Consider the following 19,571-nt stretch of genomic DNA (forward strand, 5'->3'; position numbering starts at 1 on the left):
AACACATGGTTTTATATTTTAGTGCTTCTAGGATTAGTTTAGACTCTTTCATTCACAGACATGCTGCTTTTCCTTCCTTTGGATACCAAACGGTTCTTGCATTTCACCTACATTCAATTTGTATGGAGAGAAACGATGATCTGATAATGTATGGAGCAAACCTTCTAGTAAAAGAGTACTAAGAACTAGAGGTTTGTGATTGCTTGATTAAATTTTTTTTTTTTTTTTTACTTTTTATGGTTTCAGTCTMTTTACAATCTGTTTTTATAAAGACAGAAATCTCTCTGATTTCGCTTGTTTGTATGGAGGGTTTTTATTTTTTGTCCAATACTTTAACCACCAGCCTTCTATGGTAAATGATATATTTCTCCTACAACTGTCATATTAATGCATGAAAGATTACCTGCAAACACAAATCGTCTGATTAGTTTGGTAATAACATTGTCTGCAGTTGTGTTCGTGTCTGAAGATTCCTTCATGCTGCTGATAGCTCACCATTCACTTTGACGTTGGTTGAGGTTTTGACGTCTGCCTGACCATCTACTTCRCAGGTGTAGAGGCCTGCATCCTCATCAGTGACGTTCTGGATGGTCACAGCGTGCTGCATACCGATCACATTAATGGCCACTTTTCCAGCCTTTTTCTTCAGTAGCTCTCCATTCCGCTTCCACACCACGTCTCTTTCTTTGTTCAGCTCACAGATGAGGTACATTGGTTGACCTTTTATGCATGAGKTCTCAGGTTCCAACTCCTTCARCCATTTTACAGGGAGCTCTGTGGAGAGAGGAAAGTGTTTCCAATGCTATRAGGGCAATTTCTTCAAGCCACCCGAGTCTGAACAGGTTTTAGCTTACCCTCAACTATGAGCTTAGCAGTGCAGGTAATCTCCTTTCCTGCATTCTTGGCCACGCAGGTGTATTCTCCAGTGTCGGACAGCTGGACATCAATGATGTGCAGCTTCCGATCTTTGCCATCAGAGGTGAACTTATGCTTGGGACTCTCACGCAGGTTACTGTCATCCTTCATCCAGGAGGTGACGGCTGTAGAGGGTGTGACCTCACACTCAAACACGGCCGATGAGCCGATGGACTCGGCCTCCTGCAGCACAATGTCTTGAATCTTCTTCACAAACTTCAAAGCCACAGGTTTGAGCTTGAAGCCTGCAAACGGTTCCTCTGGTGGTGTTGGACCTTTTCCACCGGGTTTCATGCCCCGACCCCTTCCACCATCACCAGGAGAGGGAGTTTGTCTTGCTGCAGAATCAGAAATAAAAACTTACTCAATTAGTTTCAGGTGTTGGAGTGGATGAAGAACGAAGCAAAGCWTTTCACACAAAGTCATGTTCCAGACATAAAATGTGTTGTAGATTTAAAGTTCTGCTGTTAGAAGAGCACAAAAAAAGTTTTGCTAAGACTTAAGATGAAGCAGAATTAATTAGTTTCAGGTATACAAATGGATGAAGAACAAGACAAAACATTTGACACAAAGTCATTTTTCAGACATAAAATAAGCTGTAGGTTTAAAGTCCTACTGTTAGAACAACACAGAAAAGTACTTGTTAAGACTTGTTGAAGCAGGATCACTTAGGACAAACAGATTTCAGAGAAGAGTCCAAACACAGAAGGACAGAACCAAGTCAACCAAAGCACAGACAAAGATAGCAAAACATATTAAAGGAAGTTCACCCAACAGCTGATTTCTATGCATCATCTTCCTTAAATGAAAGGCGAAGTCACTGGATGAAGGAAATCTTAAAATGTTCACCTGAACTTTAACAAATATGCCCTCATTTACTTACCTTTAGCTACAGAATACTTTGAATTAATTGCATTTTATTTTACCTATCAACACCAGCAGTCGCTCTCCATCAATCATCTGTCAATACCCTAATAACTATGTGCTTCAGATTGTTCCCTGTCTGACTGATTTGCATATGAAAAAAAGCAAGTTTAATTTCCAGCCATTTTTCTTGTCATCAGAAAGCGATAATGATTGGACACAATGACTGAGACAAAACACCAAACTGGTTAACAGCAGCAGAGGGAACAAAGACAATTTGCTCCAGACATCAGCTCATGCAGTTTTTTGCACCGATGGGGTTTTTATCAGTAAAATCCTCACCCCCAAATCCTCTGCCTCTGCCTTTCGGAGGCTCGTCACTTGGTTTYCCATCTGAACAAGAAACAATAAGACAAGTTTTAAGACCATCTCTTGATCACCTATTGGMGAGTACAGTTCCAGAAGACACCAAGGAAAAAACATGTAAACAATTCAAAGAGCAAACATGGGAATATGAGACGTCACATGTGAACAGAGACTTGAAAGACCTGGAAGATGAAATGGAAACATAATGGGMTGAGATGATTGAAAGGACATTTGCTTAGACAACAAAGACAAATCCACAGCAGCGAAGACAAACATCTGTTCTGCAACTGGGAAGACTGGATATKATGAATGAAAAGATGGAAACAATACAGCAGATGGGATGATGGATAGATACAACTGACAGACACACAGATGAATTCATCAGCGTGAGATGAAGAAAATGGATAAAGTGATCAAAGAAGATGTGATGAGGATTAGATGAGAGGTCTGGGATGGGATGAAGAGGCTCCAGAATCAGCTGGAAGAGTTCGCTYGTCTCACCTCGTCTGGCACCAGGCATACCCGGAGTCTCAACGGCCCCATCCACCTCTTCACCTTCCCAGTCCTCTGAGGGAACAAGATCCCAGCCCCAGGATTCCTCCTCAACCTCGCCTTCTTCAGGCTCATTTTCAAAGACCTCCTCCTCAGGCTGAGTTGTCACCCTCTTCATTTGCACAGCTCCAGGAGAAATCTCCTTCGAAAGGGGGATCCGACCTTTATCAGGCTTTTCTGATTCTGAGACCTCTTCCTCTGATGGCTTATTGGGAACTTTTTTGAGTGTTACGGCTTCAACGGAGTCTTTGGGGGAAACAGCTTTTGGGATCTCTTTGACTTTTTCTGAACTTGGCTTTCTCTCAGSTGGAACTTTCTCCACATCTTTCTGCTTCTCCACCTTAGACGGTGGAGTCTTTTTTAGCTCAGCCTTCTTCGGCTCCTCAACAGGCTTTGTGGGCTTTTTGTCTTCTGCTTTCTCTGTGCTGACCGTGGGAGAAGGAGTCTTTTTGAGTTCAACATCTTTCTTTAACACATCAGATGGTTTTGCTGGGACCTTCTCTGCTTCAGTAGGTGAGATCTTCTCTTTAAGATGTGTAGGACTTGGTTTCTTGGCTGGAACAGACAGTTCCTCCTTCTTCACAGGTTTCTGTTTCTCTGTATCTTTCCTGTCTTTGGTTGTCTTGTCTGGCATCTTTGTGTCTACAGGCTTCTTTATCTCTTCATYAGGGACTTCTTCTGGCTTAGTGACTTTGGTGAAAGGCTTCAACACAASCTGCTCATYCTTTTCCTCTGGTTTGGGAATCACTTTAGGTTTAACTTTAGGTTTATCAGCTGCTGTAGTTTCTTCATCCTTAGGTACTTGATCAACCTTTTTCTTTTGTGGTGGTTCTGGTTGGGATTTGATAATATCCGGACTTGTGTCAGAACTTGTCAAAGAAACATCTTTGTCTTCTTTGTTTTTTAGAGCCGATGTARGTGGATCTTTGAGCAACATCTCACCCAATTTAAAAGGAGAGCGCTCAGTATCTGTCGTTGCCCGACCTTCATCGTTAGTCTTAGCTTGTTCGGATGCTTCTTGTTTTGTGGGTTTTTCAAAAGGCTTCAATGTCACAACTTCTGGTTCTTCATCTTTCTTTGGTAATTTCTTGATTTTCTTTTTTGATACATCTGGCTCAGCGTCTCCTTCCTTTGGTGCCTTTGTGGTTCTGGTCCACTTAGATTTCTCATCTTCCTCTGGCTGTTCAGGTTTTTCTGTTTGACCACCTTTAGATGGCTCCTCGGCAGGAACAGAGACTCTTTCAGGTCTTCCAAGTGGRATTATCTCTCGATCTTCTCTCGCTTGAGGTTTCTGGACTCTCGGTTCAGTGTCACGTTGTTTTGTCGTTTCAGGTTTATCCTTTGAAATTTCCTTTTCAAGTTCTTTAGGCTTACTTGGAACCTGTTTCAGTTTGATYTTCTCTTGCTCTTGTTCTAACTTTCCAGGCTTTTCAAATGGTTTTAGTTTCACAGATTCTTGTTGTTCCTCTGTCTTTGGTAGTTTCTTTATTTTCTTCTTATCTACACTGRGAACMTCGGGTTCCTCTTCTTTCTTGRGTTTTGTGGTTCGTGTCCAACCTTCTTTCTCTGTTGTTTGGACAATTTTAATTGTTTCAGTCTCCTCAATTTGACTCAGTTGAATTGTTTCCTGTTCTGCTATGAAGACTCGTTCAGTTCTTCCAAGCGTGATGATCTCCCGTTCTTCTCTATCATGAAGTCCTCGCACTGATAGCTCTGGATCATGATGTYTTATCATTTCTGCTTTATGAGTTACAACCTGTTTCTCGGGCTCTGGAGGTTTTACCGGAACCTTCTTCAACTGAATGGTCTCCATTTCTGGCTCTTTCTCTTTGGGTTTTATGGTCATTTTACTCTTTAGTTTAGGAACCTCAGTAGTTTTATCCTCCTCAATGGGAATTTTACCCTTTTGCTTAAGAGTTGGCACTGTGGYTGAGGGAGTAAAAACATCTTTTATGACACTCACATTTGAACATGTAGAAACATCCTTTGGATGAAACATTTGTTTTTAACAACACAAAGATCACACATCACAACAACACARAAAAGATTGTTTTTAAAGGTTKATGAGTAAAACCTTTAAAATAACAAGATAAATGGTTTTACTGTTAAGATAAATTCACTTTTTTATACCTTTAGTTGRTCCAGGAGCTGAAACTGGTTCCTTGTCTGCAAAAATTTAAACAAGACCAATTATAAGCAAACACTGTACAAACAAAAGCCACATTTAAAGCCAAAGACAAAGAAAGACAAAAACAATCTCAGTTTTGGTCCATTGAACATCCTTTTTTGCTGTAATATAAATGCACTTTATACCTGTTTATTACATAAATTCGTCTCGTACAACAGATATTTATGATGTGAAGGACTGTAAAAAAAGTTGTGCAGACAACATCAAACAGTAAAGACATTAAGGTAAACAAATCAAACAATAACATTTTTYAGAATCAAAAGAGGAAAAAGTCAAACACACATAAAGGAAGATGAAGAAAAGAAATTTTACCTTCAGGTGGAGAAATTCTTTCTGAAACGGTGGTAGGTTCAGCCTTTACACTGGGCTCAGAAGGTTTCTTCTCCACTGGCGCAACTGGAGCTACAAGAACGCCAACTCAATTAAATCACTGACAATGATCCACTCAACAAACAACAACTGAATAAAACAGACWGTCTTAAAGATGTCACTGCTGCTATGACCAACAGRTTTGACTGAGGACGAAGAGAGACAGAGATAAGAATGGCAAACAGAAGAAACTACCTTCTGGAGAAACTACTTTTTCTGCTGGTTGTTGTCTTGATACTGGAGACGGCTTCTTTTCTTCTGGAGGAGACACTTGAGAGTACAAGATACCACAAAAAAACTTAAAAGACCAACATGACAAAAGATGCAAAGGTGACAACACATTACAAAAACTGACATATCAAGAGTTAAGAAAATAATTCAGAGACCCAAGACTGAATAAACTACCTGCAGGAGGAGCAACTTTGGGTGAAGGAGCTGCTGGTTCAGATACAGATGTTTTCTTCTCCTCTGGAGGAAATAATAAATAAGATGCAAGATCATGACCAGGACAATAGCAAGGCCACAAGGACACTGACAAAAGCAGTGAAAGGTTGCATAAGATAAGACAACGAATACAATGAAACCAAAGAAAAACAGGAGTCTTTTTATCCTCCAACCAAGAAACGAACCAGACACAGAAAAAAGCTGACAACATAAATAATAAGAGAGAAAAAAAGTACCTGCAGGAGGGGAAACTTTTTGAGGAGAAACAGAAGGCTTTGGCTCTGGTGATGGTTTCTTCCCCTCTGGGGGAGATAATTTGGGATTACATCCAGCTCATAATAAAAATACCATTAAGATTGTAAAGAAAATACTGGAACCACTAAAAACATGAAAAATACTTGACAAGTTAAGAGACAGTGTCAACACCAACKTATATAAAGACAAACATGGATGACCTTTAAGGTCAGCAAAGAAGATGAACACAAACCAATCACACTACCTGCAGGAGTAACTTTCTGAGGAGGAGGAGCAGGTGSTGAAGGCTTTGGTTCTGGTGCTGCTTTCTTCTCTGAAGGAGATAATTTGGGAATACACCCAAGTCATGATCAAGAACAAACTAAGCTTGAAAAGCACATAGTGGCACAACTTAAAAGACAACTTGCAGACATGTTAAGACATTATATCAACATAAATGGACATAAGACAAACATGGCTGACTCGTGATGTCAGCAAGAAGAAAAACATGAACAAATTAAACTACCTGCAGAAGGAGTAACTTTCTGAGGTGGAGCAGGAGGTGAAGGCTTTGCTTCTGGTGCAGAAGGTTTCTTCTCCTCTGAAGGAGATAATGTGGGAGTAGACCCATTATGATCAAGAAAACATTAAGCCTTGGAAGCTTGTACTGGCACAACTTAAAATACGACAATCCAAAGACATGTTAAGAGATGGTATCAACATGGATGGACATAAAGACAAACATGGCTGACTCATGATGTCAACAAGAAGAAAGACGTCAACAAATCAGACTACCTGCAGGAGGAGTAACTTTAGGAGGAGGTGAGGGCTTTGCTTCTGGTGCAGAAGGTTTCTTCTCCTCTGAAGGAGATAGTTTGGGGATACACCCGAGTCATCATTAAGAAAACGTTCAGAAAGCAGAAACTGGCGCAACTTAAACTCGACAATTAGAGCACATAATATGAGATGGCCTCAACATGAATGGACATAAAGACAAACATGGCTGACTCATGAAACCAGCAAGAAAAATGAACACATGAATAAATTAGACTACCTGCAGAAGGAGTAACTTTAGGAGGAGGAGGAGGYGAGGGCTTTGGTTCTGGTACAGAARGTTTCTTCTCCTCTGGTGTAAATAATTTGKGAAAACACCCATTATGATCAARCAAACACTAAGCTTGTAAAGCATGTTCCTGCACAACTCAAAATGTGATAATCCATGGGGATATTAAGACATGGTTTCAACATAAATGGTCACGAAAACAAACATGGCTGACTCATGAATGCCAGCAAGAAAAAGAAACACATGGACCAAGAACTACCTTGAGGAAGAGTAACTTTAGGAGGAGGAGGAGGTGAGGGCTTTGGTTCTGGTGCAGAAAGTTTCTTCTCCTCTGGAGGAAATAATTTGGGAATAAACCCATTATGATCTAGAAAACACTAATCTTGGACATCATGTACTGRCACAACTTAAAACATGATAATYCATGGACGTTAATTAAGATACAGCATCAATACAAAGGGACATACAAACAAACATGGCTGACTCATGAATGCCAGCAAGAAACACGTGAACAAACCAACCTATAGGAGGARTAACTTTAGGAGGAGGAGGAGSTGAAGGCTTTGGTTCTGGTKCAGAARGTTTCTTCTCCTCTGAAGGAGATAGTTTGGGAATGTCATGATCATSACGATCAAGAAAACATTAAGCTTGGCCATCATCAAACAGGTTAAKAGATGGCMTCAACACAATKGGACATACAGACAAACATGGGTGACTCATATATGSCAGCAAGAAACACATAAATGRAGCACTACCTGCAGGGGCAGTAACTTTAGGGGGAGGATGTGTCGGCTTTGGTTCAGGTTCAGAAGGTTTCTTCGCCTCTGAAGGAGATAATTTGGGAATATGCCCAAGTCATGATCAAGAAAACATTAASCTTATACAAGCACATACAAGACAAACATGGCTGACTCATAAATGGCAGCAAGAACCAATTGAACTACCTGCAGGAGGAGTAACTTTTGGAGGATATGAAGGCTTTGGTGCTGGTGCAGAAGGTTTCTTCACTTCAGGGGGAGACACTTTAAAATAAAAGATACCAAGATCACAACTAAGGCATGATGATGTTCACAAAGGACTAAGACAAGGAGATGGTGCAGTTATTATAAAGTCCAATCTGCACCAGAATGTGTAAAATAAAAAAAAGAAAAACTAAAGATTTAAACAAAAAAGAGTTTTTCCTAAGACATACATTCTCAACAATACAAAAACAGGACACACAAAAAGCAGGACATACAAACTAATCTAACCTTTATGGGTTAGATTAGTGTAACAGGTTTCCTGTTCCAACATTATGCTGGACTAGGATAAATATATTTCAAGAGTTTGATCTTAAGCGATCAAATTTACAAGAATACCTTTCTCAAGAGGTTGCAGAGTCTTCAGTGTAAGGTTTTCCTCTTTCATATCTTCTCTTCTTTGAGTTTTTCTTTCAGTGGTTGTAGCTTCCTCTGAATAATCGGTCTCAAAAAAGATTTCTTTTGATTTTGGATGTGATGGCTTTGTAGATGACAGAYTTTGATGCTCAGGGACTCGAGATGTCTTCACAGGTCCAGCTTGAGATTTCTCAGGTTGGATCACAATTTCTGCTGATACTTTCCTTTTAGGTACTTTCTCAATTTCGGAAAGAGATTCATCATACTTCTTTATAATTTCTTCTTTGGTTTCTAGATGCTTTGCTGAAACAAAAGGGTCTTTTCTATCCTCTGCAGCTGAATAAAAGCTAGGCTTCTGTTCTACTATGTCTTGAGTTTTCTTGAAAGAGTCTTTTTTAAATGGAACATCATCTTTAACTAGAGAAACATCTAKGTCTGTTGGAGTAACTGCAGGTTGGGCTCTGGGCTCTTTTGATGAAAGCTCAGTTTCAGTTAGAGGTGGAGAAATTGAGATCACAGATTCAATTTTCATTTCTCTTGAAACTTTAACGTCTTCCAGTTTTTCATACTCATATTCTTCAGTGTACCTCAAATATTTAGACTCTGTCACTTCATGATCTTCTCTGAACCTTGTAGGAACTTCTGTTTTCTCTATTTGTTCTTCCCCCTGATATGAAGTTCTGTGATCTCTTACAACTGACTCCTCGTGGTTGAATCTTCTTTCAGATCTTTGAACTTCTTGCTTGAGTTCAACAGTTGTTGGAGTGAAACTTTCTTCAGGAACAAACCTCTTAATGTCTTCAACAACTGTTTGTTGTTTTAGGTCATTCTCCRGACAAACTGAGATATTTTTGGAKACATCACCCAAGATTGAAGAAATGCACCATGAAGCGGTGGCCAAGAAGAACCAAACATATAAAAAAGATCAGGACAGAAACACATAGATATTAGTATATTAATGTCTCACTATGCATTTTCACTTAAACCTAACAGGTAACATTTTTGTCGTCTTTGGTTACTGTTCACACCTTATGCTTGGGTGTGRTTAGTTTTTTGATAACTTCCATGAGCTTTACAGACATAGCAGCTAAAAGATGTGGCACAAATTTAACAAACCTCTGACAAGAAACCTCAAGATAACACATTAGAAGATCAAGATGAGCAAAGATTAGTTGATAAGATCTTTGAAACCATCAAKTAGACATATCTACCTTGTTGCTGAGGTTTTTCAACCTTCTCTTGTTGCTGTGGGGCTCTGTAACCTGGAGGKGTCTTCACTATTTCAACCTGTGAAGCTTCTGTTGTATGCCTTAGGTTTGCTGGTGGCTCCTTAACCTTCATTTCCTCTATAACTTTCTTTGGTGTTTCAGGAACTTTTTTGGGAACCATCAAAATCTTCTCTGGTTCCTGTAAAACTTTCTTTTCTTTTGGTTTTTCTGGAACCATCTTTTGTGTTTCTGGAACCCTTTTGGGAAGCTCTTGGCTCCATTTTATCTCCTCTTCTGACTTTTCTGGAACCTTGGATGGTGCTTCAGAAACCACCTTTGGTGATTCAGTAATCAKCTTTGTTTTTTCTGGAACCTTTGTCTGTGTTTCTGGAACCTTTTTGGGAACCTCTTGACCCCTCTTTATTTCTCCTTTTGACTTTCCTGGAAATTTGCCTGGTGCTTCAGAAACCACCTCTGGTGTTTTAGTAATCATCTTTGTTTTTTCTGGAACCTTTGTTTGTGTTTCTGGAACCATTTTTGTTGCATCAGGTAACTTTTCAATTTCTCTTGGCATTTTGGCTTCATCAACCGTTTTAGGAAACTTGATGACCTTCTCCACTTCTTCAAAAGCCTTCTTAGTTTTTTCTCCAAACTTTGGTTCTTCTTCTGTTTGAGGCGTAAACTTGAGTACCTCTGGCTCACTCTCAGCAATGAATGGGGCTGGTTTTCCAGTAACTTCAAGCTCCTTCCTTTCTGAGGCAACTTAGAAGAACAGTAATTACAAGAGAAATGTTTTAAAGAGTTTAAGTCACACTCTTACGAGTGCTAAGCATTTTGAAAGATTATGTGTTCCAGAGAAACTACCATAAAAGAGAGTAAAAGAGAAAACCAGCAGACCATTTAACAAGTAGTTTGTTACATGACATCTGCAGTACCTTTAACTGGAGCAGCTTCAGTCCAGACTGGAAGGATTTTAGATTCAGGTGTTTGGACGACTGCTTTCTCTGGTCTGGTTACATCTTTTACTTAAAGAACATTTTTCTTGGTTAGTRCAAACTTAACAATCAAGACTGTCAAAGATTACACTCTAAGCGAGTGAATTCAAAGACCTAAACACAAGAGGAGATAACGGCAGAAGAAAAGGTCAGGGGTGAATACCTTCAGCTGGTCGGCGTTCTGGTGCTGATGGTGTAACCACAGCTGCTGATGGCTGGACTAAAGGTTCTTCTGCCTTTGGTAGCACTGGTGCTTTAAAGAACATGTAAACAACAGCTTTAAAGACTGTAGTAYACTCTGTTGAGTGCAATAAGCAGAGACACCAACAGGACAGCCAGTTTCACAAAACAAGATTCCCATCTCAACACATTTATACGAAATTCAAACAGGACTAAACATTGTGGTTCCAGTACCTCTTGGTAAGATCTCCTCAGTTTTTGGAGGAGCAATCCTCTYAGCGACTGGATGGACTTTGGCCTCCACTGGTTTGGTTACAGCTGGGACTTTGGAGAACATTAATAATATTCCCATCTTTACACARAGTTAATTATAAAAGTTTTRTTTAAACCAAGTAGAGAGTATTTCAAAGAGAGGAAGAAGATTTGTTTTGTTGAAATCTGAAAACCCATGAGAGGACAACACTGGAGAAGATGTTAAAGATCTAATCAAGAGGTTAGCAGCAAATMATATCCAACACAAAATCATGTTAAGAGCAATATGAAAATGAAACAAGACATGGGTTACGTAGTTTTTCTGATCGAACATTCACTCCTTTACCTCTCGGTTCAGGAACTGCAGGAGTTTTCTTGGCAGGTTTTACTTCTGGTGCTTYGGTCACTTTAGGTTCAGGTACCTCTGGTTTCTGAAGCTGCCGTTTTGGTTCTGGAGGAACCTTTTCTGGTTCTTTTGGCTTGGGTTCAGCCTTTGGTTTGGTGAATACTTCAGATTTAACAAAGAAACACTTAAGTCATGAAAAATACCCTTAATTCAAGAGTTTAAAGAGTAAAAGAAGTAAAAGACAATTTATCAAGCACATGAAATACAGACAAACAAACAGTTGTGTGATGGACAATATCAAGAGCACAATGCTCTTCAAGCACTGGAAGAACAATGAATAAATGTATTCAAAGAGTCAAGAAGAAAAACATCTAAAATTATGGCTCATTTAATTAAAGAAATTAAATATATCAGTAATTCCAAAAGTKCTGGAAGTAATTTACTTAATGAAATGTGCTATGTTTAATCATCATGTCTATAATTATTGTGCTTAAAATGTGGTTTGTTTTTGGTACGTTTGTAGAATTAGAGTATTCTGAGCCATTTTTATCCTAAAAATGAAGAATTAGAGCCAATAAAGACTCATCCAGACATGATACAAGTAGCTTTATAAGAAAACACAGCCATAAATATTACCTTGTGGAACTGTCGGTTCTTCTCGCTGAGTTGTGAAAGTATCAGGCCATGGCTTCTTTACCTCAGGTTCTTTAAAACATTATTATGWAGTTAAGTTTTCTGCCCACAACAAATACCAACAGGAAGATCTTTTCATGAACACACAAACAACTAAAGAAGTCTGATAAACCAACATGAGAACACAGAACAGAAATAAGATACARCAATGATGAATAAAGAGTTTGGTATTTACAGATACCTGTGACGGCAGGTGGGTGTGGAGCTTTACGCTCWGAGGGTTTCTCTTCTGGCTTCCTGTAAACCTCATGAACTTTAAAAGATCAAGAAAGTTTGGATTAAAAGCCAGACAGTTAGGTTGTGCAGTCTGCTTTCTGCTATCTAMAGAGCAGAAAGCTTCGGTTTGGGTTAATAAGAGCATAAGAGGAGAAGCGTGTCAAGAAGAACAAAACATTGATAAGAGRAGACAAAAACAGACTAAAGATCTACCACAAACACCACAGACCACATGTTAAAACTACAGTTAAGAWCTACAGAAGAAGAAAAGCCCCTACAAGCAGCAGCTGGGTTTAATAAGGTGAACATYGGGGTTAGCGGCTTTTGATTTGTTTYGTTGGTTCAGCCAGAGCTCATTGCAGAATAGCTTTAAAGCTGTTATACCTGAAGTGATTTCCTCTCTGACTTCAGTCCGGTCAATATATTCTTCCACAGCTTTTCTCTCTTCTGGYAGAGGAGAAAAGGGAACTTAGACAGAAAACAAGACCTGGCTATAATAACAAGACGACATTATTGATTAAAAAAAATCAACAGAGTAACAAAATGGCACAACACATGAAGACCAAAACCAGTTGAAAACAGACAAACAGTGAGAAGATGGCTGATGTATAAATGAAGGAGTGAACAACGCTGATACCTGAGACGGAGGAGTACCGAACCGAAACCGTTTCTTCTTCAACCGTCAGACTCTTAAACTCTACAGGAAACCATTAAATGATAATCAGCTGTTACAGATCACAGGTTTGTTCACTGAGACGTTTCTGTGCAGATCAGAACCATGGCAAACATTTTCTGTACTAATTTAAATGTTTTTTTGCAATTCTGGGATTTATGATTCAAGCTTTAGTTTTGAATAGTTTTGTGTAATCCCTATAATTATATATTTTTTTAAAAATCACATAATTTATTTTTAATGTTTGACCTCAAATTACTACATTTATGAATCCAAATGTATCTGATAACAGTTAATACTTGATACTTTCTTTTTACTGATTTGTACTTCATTATCTTCTTACTGACTTGRCTTTGTATTGATGATACCGAATTGAATTGAAATCATTTTTGTTGCAAATATCAAGGTTAATCTGCAGATTTTTAAAATTCAGCCATGATTCTCCTCTGCACAACAGATTGTTCTCAGTTGAATTCCGAGATGTATTTATTTATTTATTTGCGAGTTAAATTTATTCCACGGCACTTCAGACATGAGGATGAAGTGAAATAGTTAATATTCTGGGAGTTTATCGGGATCACACTGTTATTTGGGAGGAAAGTTAAAGGATGGAGATGAAGGAGYTGATGGAGATGATGATGATTTTGATGGTTAAATGTAACGATGAAATGTTTTGATGGAACTGATGAAGGTTCACAGATTCAAACAACACTAGCGCTCATTTAAAGGTCCGTTTTTGTTGTACCTTTGACTTCAGATCGTTCCTCGTGGTGATAAAATTYGGATGATTCTTTTAACAGAGAAAGAAAAAGGTGAACGAAGTAGGCGAAACAGATGCTAAGTGAATAATATTCCTATTTGTCCCAGACTCACCTTGGGAAATGATCATGGAGCTCATGTCTGGGAGCTGAACTGATGAATCTGGGATGTCTGAAGGTGCATTAATGAAATTGTGATTAAATTTCAAGTTAACTTGGATTTTATTTTTTAAATGTGGGAGGACACATTTTTCCATAAGACTATATAACCAGAATGATGTGGTTGTGCATTATGAGCTTTGCCAAGATTTAAGAAACTACTCACCCTGAGGAACCTTTCCTAACCCAACGTCTGCGAAAAAACAGGTAGACGGATGTAAATAGATCTGTGAATGGGTGTAAACGTCTCTGACAGCTGCTGTAGGCTAAAACAGACCTTTGCCTGTGAGGTAAAGCTCGGCGGTGCTTCGAGCTTCTCCCATTGGCTCCAGGCGAGCGATCACGGAGTAAACGCCTGGCAGGTGGAGACATTATTCTGATTTATTTAAGGCTCAACAACTGATTCAAACAATTTTGGTTTAATGCTGCATACAGATTGCRTACTTTCTACAGTGTTTTGTAACATGGTTTAATAAGAATTCTTGGCTCTGATTGAGYAGGTACGAACAGAAGAAACTTCTGTATTTCTGTTTGTCAGAAACGTCCTTCCAGAGGAAAAAGAAGGTAAATCTTTTTGACAAACCTTCGTCCTCTGCTGTCACGTTGCGGATCGTCATAAAGTGCCGTCGGCCTTCTGTCCTGAAGTTATATTTGGGGCTTTCTTTGAGCTCCCACGAGTCTTTGTACCACGAAACGGTTGCGTTGTCAAAGGACAACTCACACTCGAAGGTGGCGGAGTGACGTTCGCTGACTTCGATGTTTCGGATGCGTTTAGTAAACTGAATTTGGTCGGCTAAAATCAGACAATTAARGATGACATTTAATTTTAAAGAGTTGTGTTTTGTCTGAAGTTATCAAAGTGTCACATTTGATCTTTTCTTCTTCTCTGAAGGAAAATATACTATGAACAAGACAACACAGAAAAGAAAAACTGCAGGATATCCRGCAGATTTAAAGAGGTTAGTCTAGTTGTGTTTGACTCACCTGGTTTGTAATCAGCTCCTGATGAGGAGATAAAGTATCGGCGCATGAGGACACACTACAAACACATAGAATGGGCTCCAGCAAGGACAGGACATGGAAAACGCTCTTACCTGTTACGGTGAGTTTGGCGTTGGAGATGTGAGGACCACACACCACACGGAAGTTGCCCTCATCTTTGACCTGGCAYTTCTTAATTTTCAGGTAGTGGCGGTTGCCCACACTGCTGATCTCGTATTTATCATTGCTCTCCAGTTTCTGCGTTCCCTTGTACCAGGTCAGAGAGATCTCTGGGTAGTTGATCTGGATCTCGCACTCAAAMGTTGCCGTTTGGTTCTCTGTGGTTGTCTGGTCAGAGATGTCTTCCATCACAGACACAGGCTAAGGACAAAAACATCAATTATGATCATTTATATTTTTTATTGKTTTTTCTTCTACATGGAACGTTGGTCATGTAGTGGAGTAAAACAGYTGTGTTACTATAAAGAACTATTTGTTCTGAAATTAGTTCTGGCATTTACCTCTGTGTCGACACGYCCCTCCAGCTGCTGGATCAGTCTGGCCATGTCCTCCTCTTCAACCCGACCACCATGTTCCACCTCCTGCCACAGGGTATAAGGCTATTAATGCAACACCTTCACAATATTTCAGTTGTCAATATCAAAGATATGCAACATCCCAATTTATCTTGTTGCGACAAAAATTGTTTCCCACAATAGCAACAACAGTTTGATCATCTGAAACCACTTCAGAAAGACACTATTGTGAGATGCAGAGACCCTAAATTGTACAGATACTGTAGGCTCCACCTCCTGACTGGTAATACATGAAACAGATAATCACTTATATTACATTGTCATAATATTTAACCTGAAAGGTGCAAAATCCTTTTAGTTTTCTAAGCTAAACCTTAAGATATAATGAATATTTTTTAGAATTGTTGATGTTGAAAGGTTGTTTTCAAAATTAAGGAAAACGGATAATACAAGTAAAATATGGAGCAGATTCGTCCTTCAAATCTGTACTATTACAAACCAATCCAGCTTCACCATTACAATCAGTTTTCCCCAGTACCGCTTTTCCAGTTTCCATCTCTTTCTCCCTCTTCAGGAACTCCACGGCCTGCAGGATGGCCCTGTAGTCATGGATCCCATGTTCCCGGAGGATCCTCTCATAGTCTTTAGGGTCATGACCTCTGAGCAAGTCAACAATACTGATGTTTTCAAGTTTCTTTGGGCTCTTTTGCTTGGAGGGAGTTCTGAAAATATCACACATGAAGTCATTGAGCAGATAGGGATATTTCAGTGGTCAGTGGTGAAATATAGAAATGAACTTGTATTACTTCTTGAGTTTTGTTCTGATATCTCCAATGCCTTCCCCTTCTTCCTTTTTGGTGACTTCCATCTCAGCGCCAGATTCGATCTCTCCATGTTTGTTAGTGGCGACACACCTATAGAGACCAGAGTCGGACTTGGTCACCTCTCTGATCTCCAGTTTGGCATCYTGGCCCTTRTGCTCGATGGAGATACGACCACCAGGGGTGATCTGCCTCCATTTGCCCTTCATCCACTTCACGCTGGGGATTGGATCACCTCCAATCTTGGCGATGAAGGTTGCAGTGCCCTCTGAAGAGAAGCAGATGTAAAGAWATAAGCAAAGCCTTACCTTAAAATGGGAGTGTTTTGAGGAAGAAGAGGAATGTCCTTACTCTCTGTGACTGAAATGTTTTTGGGTTCTTCAATGAAGAAAAGGTTGTCGAGCCTTTTGACTGGGGCAGCTGCAGCGGGGGTCGGTGCCTCGGTGGGTGAAGGTTTGGCTCCTTTGTCTGAAGATACATAGAAACCAAACTGAGACGGTGAGTGAAGAGTTACTTTAACAAGTTGAGTCTGGTCTTTATGAGGTTGGACACCTATCTGACGGTCTTTCAAAACACACCATTAGTAGGAAACACTTACGTAGATTAAAATATAGTGGTTAGTTTTTCATCAAACCTTGGACTTGTTTACACTTTACAGGAAGTTGAACTGCTTACCCTTCACAGTGACCTTGGACTTGCAGAAGTCACTACCGACTGCATTGCTGGCCTTGCACAGATAATCCCCTGCATCTTCCTTTGATGMGGAGCTGACCTCAAGGGAGGCCGTTCCACCAACAAATGTGATTTTGGTTTTATCACTGGACTTCAGCTCCCTCCTGTCCTTCATCCACTGGACAGTCAGAGGAGAGGAGCCTCTAACATGGCATTTGAGGCTCAGCTTCTCCCCCTCGTTCACTGTGACTGGCTCCAGAGTCACGTCAAATTTGGGAGGCTGACCAGTTTCTGAAGGTAAGAAAGAGGCTGAATAAATGAAGATACTTGCCTTTAACATAATGACATAACAGAATACTTTTTACAGTATGTTAAAATTAAAATAGTCTCTCATCTTTCTCTTGACAGTAGTCCATAGAGAATCTATCTAAGCAGCACATTAGTAGCTCATGAAGCTCATGTCCTTGGTATTTCYGTTTGTGCTGACTCTTGAAGGTCTTACTCCAGCTTCAGGTCACACCTTGTGAATAACCCTCAAACTCTTGAATGGACTSTCCATCACAATCCTGTACAGGCTGCAGATATTTATGTATTTTGTGTAYCTGTTTTCTATCATTTTTCATTCCACTAAACTTTCCATTGTTATGCTTGGATATAGCCTTCTTTGAATAGACAATGTCTTCAGCRATTACCTTTTGTGACTTACCRCTTTGTGGAGAGAATTAATAAAAAAATATATTTTCATTTTCTTAGAAACTGATCATGTTTTTTATTACCTGCAAATCATAACCATCCACACATACAGCAATAAACGCTTAAAATAAGTGAGCTTGCCCATTTGAGTTGAAAAAAAAACTTTTTGAGGACACTCTAAGATAAATTTGTATGATAGGTCATGTTCCGGAAGACTAACCTCTAGATTTTAGGAGACAAAGGAAATCTCATACAGAACAATTTAGATTTGCTAGACTAGCAGATTTATCTAAACMAAAGAATAGTTAAACATCAGTTYACACCAGAAAACTCTGCACAACATTCRGCCAATCTGATACTGGTAATGTTAAGGTTGCACTCCCTACCTGAAACTGTGAGGGACACCTGACATGACACTTTYCCTGCTTCGTTGGAAGCCTCACAGGTGTAGACACTGCTGTCAGAAACCGCAGAGTCTTTGATACACAGCACAGCCATGTTGTTCTTGAAGCTGATGTCATATTTTCCAGAGGCATAGATCTCTTGGTTGTCCTTGTACCAGGTGATGGTCAGTGGCTGGGAGCCGGACACCCGAGCCTCCATCTTTACTACCTTACCAGTTGAATCCACGATGGACTCAGATGGCCTCTTAGTGAAGTTTGGAGGTACTTTACGTTCTGTGGGGGATAAAGTTCAGARAATCAGGTCATGTTGGAAGAGTAAGCAAGTCAATTAACATGTATCCTTCTTCAGGCCACTGGGTCACAGCACCAGGAAATAAAATCCACCATAGATGACAAGAYAACAGGAGCACAAATTGTGACACAAATGCAACAGAAATGAACAATATCAAAMCTATGAGCAAATAGTCCAACTAACCATATCTAACATATCTACTTTTGATCCACAAAAGTAGATATGTTTCTGATAGTGACTCTGTAACACCATGTCTGATTCCAAGCCTGCCTTACACAGAACCAACCATCCCAAAATCCTACGATGACAACATTCAGCGTCTCTGACGATACAAAGTGCACGGAGTGTTACCCATAAATCCACAGGAATCAACTSGACTGCATGTTAGTAGCAGTTACAGCAWAGAGATGGGGTGAAATGTGTTGGTTAGTGGGTTACCTATTTTAACATGAGCATGACATGTGTCAGTTTCTTCTGCATTGGAAATTTCACAAGTGTATTTCCCTGCAGCAGCGATTCTGTCATTGTTGAGGACTTCCAGAGCACAGGACGAGCCTGTAGTTTTCACGTTGTATAGGTAAGAGGCTCAGATTAGCTTGTCATCCTTCTTCCATGTGACATGAGCCCTTTGGCGTCAGGTGAAGGTGCAATCCAGTCTCAGGGAGTTGCCCAACTGATGTGYGGCGTAGTGTAGTTTCTTTGTAAACCGTACAGGTTCTGAGAGAAGCAATGTTGCAATCAATCTTAGACACCTCAAAGACTATAGTATGTGCCTGAGAACATCTGTGGRTCTTTGGATTTGTGAAAACTGTTGACGTGTTTGAAGAAGCTTTGGCTAATGGGCTCGACGCACGGAGAGCGACCATTGGGGATAAATCCAACACATGGTACGAGATAGCAAAGGGACGAGATAGCAACGGGACGTAAAAGAAACAGGACATAATAGCAACAGGACGTAAAGGCAATGGGACACGATGGCAACGGGAGGTAATAGCAACGGGACGTAATAACAACGGGACGTAATAGCAACGGGACGCGATAGCAACGGGACGTAATAGCAACGTGACATAATAGCAATGGTACACGATAGCAACGGGACGTAATAGCAACGGGACGTAATAACAACGGGACGTAATAACAACGGGACGTAATAGCAACGGGACGCGATAGCAACGGGACGTAATAGCAACGTGACATAATAGCAATGGGACACGATAGCAACGGGACGTAATAACAATGGCACGTAAGAACAACGCGATAGCAACGGGGACGTAATAGCAACGGGACGTAATAACAACGGGACGTAATAGCAGCGGGACGT

The 19,571-nt window shown here is 40.0% G+C and overlaps 1 protein-coding gene across 1 annotated transcript in view; it reads right to left on the reverse strand.

The window, feature by feature from the left end:
• LOC103461768 (titin-like) overlaps positions 1-19,571 on the reverse strand; it is a 155,957-nt gene that overhangs the window by 92,003 nt on the left and 44,383 nt on the right. The window contains exons 55-93 of the mRNA XM_017309370.1: positions 17,941-18,231; positions 16,865-17,152; positions 16,541-16,657; positions 16,175-16,457; positions 15,907-16,090; positions 15,354-15,434; positions 14,946-15,213; positions 14,836-14,853; positions 14,435-14,644; positions 14,129-14,206; positions 14,018-14,044; positions 13,808-13,864; positions 13,680-13,724; positions 12,899-12,958; positions 12,646-12,708; positions 12,227-12,298; positions 11,989-12,057; positions 11,353-11,514; positions 10,989-11,078; positions 10,738-10,827; positions 10,515-10,604; positions 9,583-10,341; positions 7,940-8,017; positions 7,751-7,819; positions 7,517-7,588; positions 7,255-7,326; positions 6,987-7,058; positions 6,728-6,793; positions 6,459-6,533; positions 6,198-6,266; positions 5,935-6,000; positions 5,660-5,722; positions 5,450-5,524; positions 5,198-5,287; positions 4,828-4,863; positions 2,647-4,620; positions 2,122-2,172; positions 855-1,253; positions 496-774 (exon numbers count right to left, since the gene is read on the reverse strand). Of these exons, the coding sequence (XP_017164859.1) occupies positions 496-774; positions 855-1,253; positions 2,122-2,172; positions 2,647-4,620; positions 4,828-4,863; positions 5,198-5,287; positions 5,450-5,524; positions 5,660-5,722; positions 5,935-6,000; positions 6,198-6,266; positions 6,459-6,533; positions 6,728-6,793; positions 6,987-7,058; positions 7,255-7,326; positions 7,517-7,588; positions 7,751-7,819; positions 7,940-8,017; positions 9,583-10,341; positions 10,515-10,604; positions 10,738-10,827; positions 10,989-11,078; positions 11,353-11,514; positions 11,989-12,057; positions 12,227-12,298; positions 12,646-12,708; positions 12,899-12,958; positions 13,680-13,724; positions 13,808-13,864; positions 14,018-14,044; positions 14,129-14,206; positions 14,435-14,644; positions 14,836-14,853; positions 14,946-15,213; positions 15,354-15,434; positions 15,907-16,090; positions 16,175-16,457; positions 16,541-16,657; positions 16,865-17,152; positions 17,941-18,231 (7,008 nt within the window). The remainder of the gene's footprint in view (positions 1-495; positions 775-854; positions 1,254-2,121; positions 2,173-2,646; positions 4,621-4,827; positions 4,864-5,197; positions 5,288-5,449; positions 5,525-5,659; positions 5,723-5,934; positions 6,001-6,197; positions 6,267-6,458; positions 6,534-6,727; positions 6,794-6,986; positions 7,059-7,254; positions 7,327-7,516; positions 7,589-7,750; positions 7,820-7,939; positions 8,018-9,582; positions 10,342-10,514; positions 10,605-10,737; positions 10,828-10,988; positions 11,079-11,352; positions 11,515-11,988; positions 12,058-12,226; positions 12,299-12,645; positions 12,709-12,898; positions 12,959-13,679; positions 13,725-13,807; positions 13,865-14,017; positions 14,045-14,128; positions 14,207-14,434; positions 14,645-14,835; positions 14,854-14,945; positions 15,214-15,353; positions 15,435-15,906; positions 16,091-16,174; positions 16,458-16,540; positions 16,658-16,864; positions 17,153-17,940; positions 18,232-19,571) is intronic.

This window comes from Poecilia reticulata, linkage group LG2, assembly GCF_000633615.1.
Source record: "Poecilia reticulata strain Guanapo linkage group LG2, Guppy_female_1.0+MT, whole genome shotgun sequence".
NCBI classification, from domain to species: Eukaryota; Metazoa; Chordata; class Actinopteri; order Cyprinodontiformes; family Poeciliidae; genus Poecilia; species Poecilia reticulata.